We start from the raw sequence: 4,807 nt of genomic DNA, 5'->3' as shown, positions 1-4,807 counted from the left end.
CCACAGGCCGACTCAAGGGAAATGGAAGCTCTTCATTTGTACCTGAACTACGCAAGGGAACTCTTTCTACTGGCAGAGAGGAAAGGAAGAGACGAGAGCATAGCCAAGCCGGCATCGACACAGCTGGTGGACGAAGAAAGGCAACCACAAGATCTGTGAGTATCTACTCTCCTCCTCGTTTCTCCTCATCGAACTCAGCTATCACTCACTCCCGTCAGGTCCATCGGCCTCTAAACTGGCTCCCATCCTTCGATGGGCCAGATGATCACAGCGGCGCACTAACTCAAGTACTCCTCCCTTTAATTCCCTTCTCTGTAAGAGCACAGTGCTCGATCACTTGTTGTTCTCACTTTAATTCGCCATGGCTAGTTGTAGTGAAAGCTAAAGGGTGGTTCTGCAGGAAGCACTGTGTTACACAAGCCATTCATTCTTGCGAACCCTGATCAAGCAACGAAGACGAGCCTAGAAGCAATATGGCTGAGTCAGCTGTGAGAACCGTGCTTGGGAGCGTGGGCAACCTTGCAGTCCAGGAGACCACATTCTTGTGTGCAGTCAACCTTGAAGTGGGGTTGTTGAAAGATGAGCTGATGAGGTTGCAGGCCTACCTCAAAGATGTTGATAGCAAGTGGAGATCAGGAAATGCAAGGGTTGCAGTCTTGCTGAGCCAGATCAGGGATGCGGCTTATGAAGCTCAGAACGTCATTGAAGCTGCAGATCACATGGAGAAGAGAAACAGGCTCAAGAAGGGATTCATGGGTGCTATTTCAAGGTATGCTAGATTGCCGAATGACTTGGTAACCCTTCGTAAAATCGGTGTTGAAATTCAACGTGTAAAAAGGAAGATCAAGGAGATTTTTGCATCCGCACAAAATCTGAATATTAGTCTGGATAACAATGTTTTTGTAAAGGACGATTTTTCACAAGATGATGGTCCTATACATCAAAACTCTGAAGATGATGTTTTCATGGTTGGTTTTGAGGATGAGCACAAAGAAATAGTGGACAAGTTAGTTGACAATGATTACCTGCTTAGTGTTGTGTCTATAGTTGCCATGGGCGGGGCAGGAAAGACAACACTTGCTAGAAAAGTCTACACTTCATCTAGAGTCAAAGAGCACTTTGACACACTTGCTTGGGTGACTGTATCTCAAAAGTTCAAGGGCATTGATTTGCTAAAGGATATCATGAAACAAATAACAGGGCACAAAGATGAGTCAGTTAACCAAATGACGGAGTATGAGGTGGGAAAGAAGATCAATGAATTTCTTTCAGAAAAGAAATACTTTGTTGTTCTTGATGATGTTTGGGAAACAGATACATGGGAGCAATTAAACGGAATGATTACAGTCTTTCCAGATGCAACTAATGGTAGCAGAGTACTGTTAACGACACGAAAAGAATATGTTGCAAAGCATATTCAGATGCCAACCTATGTTCATCCTTTGAAGAAATTGAATGAAGAGAAAAGTTGGCAACTTTTTAGTAGCAAATCTTTACCAACATACAAAAGGTCTGCCATACGTGATGTGGACGAGTTTGAAAAGCTTGGGAGAAAGCTTGCAAAGAAATGTGATGGATTGCCACTTGCACTTGCAGTTTTGGGAGGTTATCTGTCTAAAAATCTAAATGCACAAATATGGTCCGATATACTCTCTGATTGGCCAGCAACCAAAGATGGACAAATGATGAGTGTCATACTGGCACGCAGTTACAAGGACCTACCAAATCATCATTTGAGATCTTGTTTACTTTATTTTGCTGCTTTTCCTGAGGATTATCAAATAGATGTGCCGCATCTTATTAACTTGTGGATAGCAGAAAGCTTCATTCCACATACACCAAACCATACACTAGAAGAAACAGCACGGAGCTATGTAACCGAGTTGGCTCAGAGAAGCTTGGTCCAAGTTGTTCGCAGAAGTACGGCACATGGATGGATAGAGAGAATAAGGATTCACGATATCTTGCATGACTGGTGCATACAAGAAGCAAGACAAGATGGTTTTCTTGATACCAGCAACAAAACTGCAGGTCAGCCTTTTGTCTCCTGATCTCTTCCTATTAATTGATTCCATTTTCTATTTTGCTATATGTACTTGTAGTATGTGGCTAGCTTCTTTCTGACATATGGTGCACTCTAAAAAAAATTGCAGACCAAGCTGGTGCATCATCATCATCATCTGATAACTTGATATCTTATCGTTTTAGTTTTGAAACTTTGAGTGATCAGATTTTACCTGCAACGCCTAATGTCCGAAGTCTGCTTGGCTTTGAGCTTGAATCAGTGTCCCTTCCAAAGCTGAGATTCCTGAGAGTTCTTTGCATTGAAGATTCAGCACTAAATGATTTCTCGACTGTAATTGGTGGGTGCATTCACCTAAGATTGCTTAGGTTGAGAAATTGTCATGGTGTGACGCTCCCTTCTTCAATTGGCAAACTCCTTTACTTGCAGACTATAGATCTCAAACACACACAACTTGAGTCAGTACCAAACTCTCTGTGGGATATCCCTACTCTAAGGCATGTTTACCTTCACAGTGGGTTTTCTCCACCACCACCTGCAAGGAGTGTGCGACTGCAGTCGAAAGAGCTACAGAGCTTTGTGTTGGATCTTTATCCTGTTGGCGCTGATTTCCGCTGTCATGACATGATGATTTTCTTGGGCCAGATGAATCAACTAACAACCTTCTCCTTGTCGATGTACCTCAATATACCAGCGGAGGTGGTCAACATATTTGACAACATGCCTCACCTGGTTGATATTAGCCTCCTCAAATTTGATGTGCTCGATAGGCTGCCTGCTGAGTTCCCCCAAAGCGTACGTCGTCTTGTTCTATATGCTGATGTCATAAAACAAGACCCGATGCCGATCCTGGAGAAACTCCCCTGTCTTGTGGTGTTGGAGTTGAGTGGGTACAAACGCCAGACCATGTGCTGCTCTTCCCAAGGGTTCCCTCGGCTGCAAGAGTTAGCACTTGGTAGTTTTTCCACCGAGCTGTGGAGGATGGAGGAAGGGGCAATGCCAAAGCTCTCCCACCTGACACTTTGGCGGTGGGAGAAGATGAGCAAGCTCCCCGTGGGGTTGCTGCACCTTCCGTCCCTCGGTCACCTGAAGCTGAGCGATATGGACCAGATTTCTGAAGATGACAACACACTAAATGAGCTGCGGCGGAAAGGATGCGAGGTACATACATACGTACGCAGCTTAAGCTTAATTAATTTGCCCCCCTTGCATTTTCGTTGCTATCTATATCTATGCATGTGTGTTTGTCCACACGATAATTAGTTCCAAATATTCGTTCCTTCATTCACTGCTTCCAAATTAATCTTTGTATGCATTATTCGTTCCTTCATTCAACCCTTGTAGCATGTTCCAAATAGTGAGTAGTATTTGTTTTGTTCGGATGAGTTAATGTTCGTCAGTTTCAGGATCAACTTCACTGCTTCCGTACGCTCAACTAAGTTTTTTGCCATCCCGACAAAAAGAAAACTAAGATGTTTTTTTATGACTGCTTTTTTTATATTTTGCGCAGGTGGAGAAATCCGGCGCCCTGGAATTCTCCCTCGAATCCATCTCTCACTCCTCGGAATCCTCACATCTCTTCTTTCGTGTTAAATAGTGTAATGGGAATGATAGTTCAAGATCTTTACGGGGATGGACGAGATAGAAGAATATTGCTCCAGGATGGATCCATGAACACTTCATATCCTTCCAACCGCATGTATTCTGTGGAATATGTACCAATAAAAACGCTTCGTCGCCGAGGCGATGCTATGAGTAATGAGTTGCATGTACGTGTTCCTTTTTCTGATTTGTAACCTGGCTTGGCCATCCTGTATTGTGTGTATTAGTACCTAATCTTTTTTCTTCTCTTTTCATGATCAATGAACAATGACTTGTCTCGTTTGACATCCGTATAGCCAACTGTTAATTTGTGCTTGGAAATCACCCGTGCATGAACCAAATGTCCCGCCTTAAATTTGTATCACATTTGGGACCCAATGGAAGCATTTGATTCATTGCATTCGCAACTGCAAACCGCCACCAAATAACCTCTCTGGTTGCTTGGATCAGGATTGAAATCCAATTCCAAACCGTTCAAAACCTTCGCTCAAGCACAACAACAGACCTCCAAATATTTCCTTTCACGGTGAGAACTCTGAATACTGAGAATGCCATAAATATGATCTCCATGTCCTGCAAGCATAACTGAAAAAATAATATAAGCTTTGTACACTACCACTAGAAACTTTGCACAGGATCACAGCCAGAACCACACAGAGACAGACAGTCGTCAACAGTCATCAGACTATGCACAAACAAACCAACACATCCCCCGTCCACACAAGTAATCACAAGAACTTCGACAGGACATGAGCCAGTCATCAAGTATGCACAAATAAACCAAGCACACAGATAAATGGTTTGTGCACTGGAACCAACGAACAAGTCAACGGCAATCGGAATCACAATTTTGTTTTGCTTTTCTTCGCACATCTTTTACAGTTGTGCCTCCTAAAGTAAACCCACAAGCGAACCAACAAAAAGGAGCAAGTAAATTGGGTCAGATGTATAATCCTGGTACATTTCAATGGACCACCAGGAACAAATATGTTTGTATTGCTGCAGAAACACCCTACGCAGACGGTGACGACGACGAGGAGTCCTCACGGCGGGCCAGCACACAGTCCTCCAGGAAGTTGGTCAGCTGAGAGGTGTAGAGTCCCGGATTGCTGTGGTAGTGGTCGACGTGAGGGGACGACACAGTGTGGCACGACCTCACCTCACACCCTGCTTTCCGTTGCC

The 4,807-nt window shown here is 43.8% G+C and overlaps 1 protein-coding gene across 5 annotated transcripts; it reads left to right on the top strand.

Annotated features, from left to right (window-relative positions):
• On the top strand, positions 1-3,934 carry LOC109736512 (putative disease resistance protein At1g50180). 5 transcript variants are annotated; one of them, XM_073505599.1, is made up of 5 exons: positions 19-155; positions 219-287; positions 401-2,031; positions 2,154-3,184; positions 3,534-3,934. In XM_073505599.1, exons 3-5 carry the CDS (start codon positions 474-476, stop codon positions 3,618-3,620), a joined length of 2,676 nt encoding a protein of 891 aa, XP_073361700.1. In that variant the 5' UTR covers positions 19-155; positions 219-287; positions 401-473; the 3' UTR covers positions 3,621-3,934. The 5 variants fall into 5 exon arrangements, with proteins under 5 accessions (XP_040251233.1, XP_073361700.1, XP_073361699.1 ...); XM_073505598.1 differs by having other exon boundaries at positions 219-314; XM_040395299.3 differs by lacking the exon at positions 219-287 and having other exon boundaries at positions 1-155.
• Positions 3,935-4,807: the final 873 nt, after the last annotated feature.

Source organism: Aegilops tauschii, chromosome 7, assembly GCF_002575655.3.
Source record: "Aegilops tauschii subsp. strangulata cultivar AL8/78 chromosome 7, Aet v6.0, whole genome shotgun sequence".
Lineage (NCBI taxonomy): Eukaryota > Viridiplantae > Streptophyta > Magnoliopsida > Poales > Poaceae > Aegilops > Aegilops tauschii.
The sequence above is the reverse complement of the archived record's forward strand: the minus strand, read 5'-3'. Positions and strand labels throughout refer to the sequence as shown.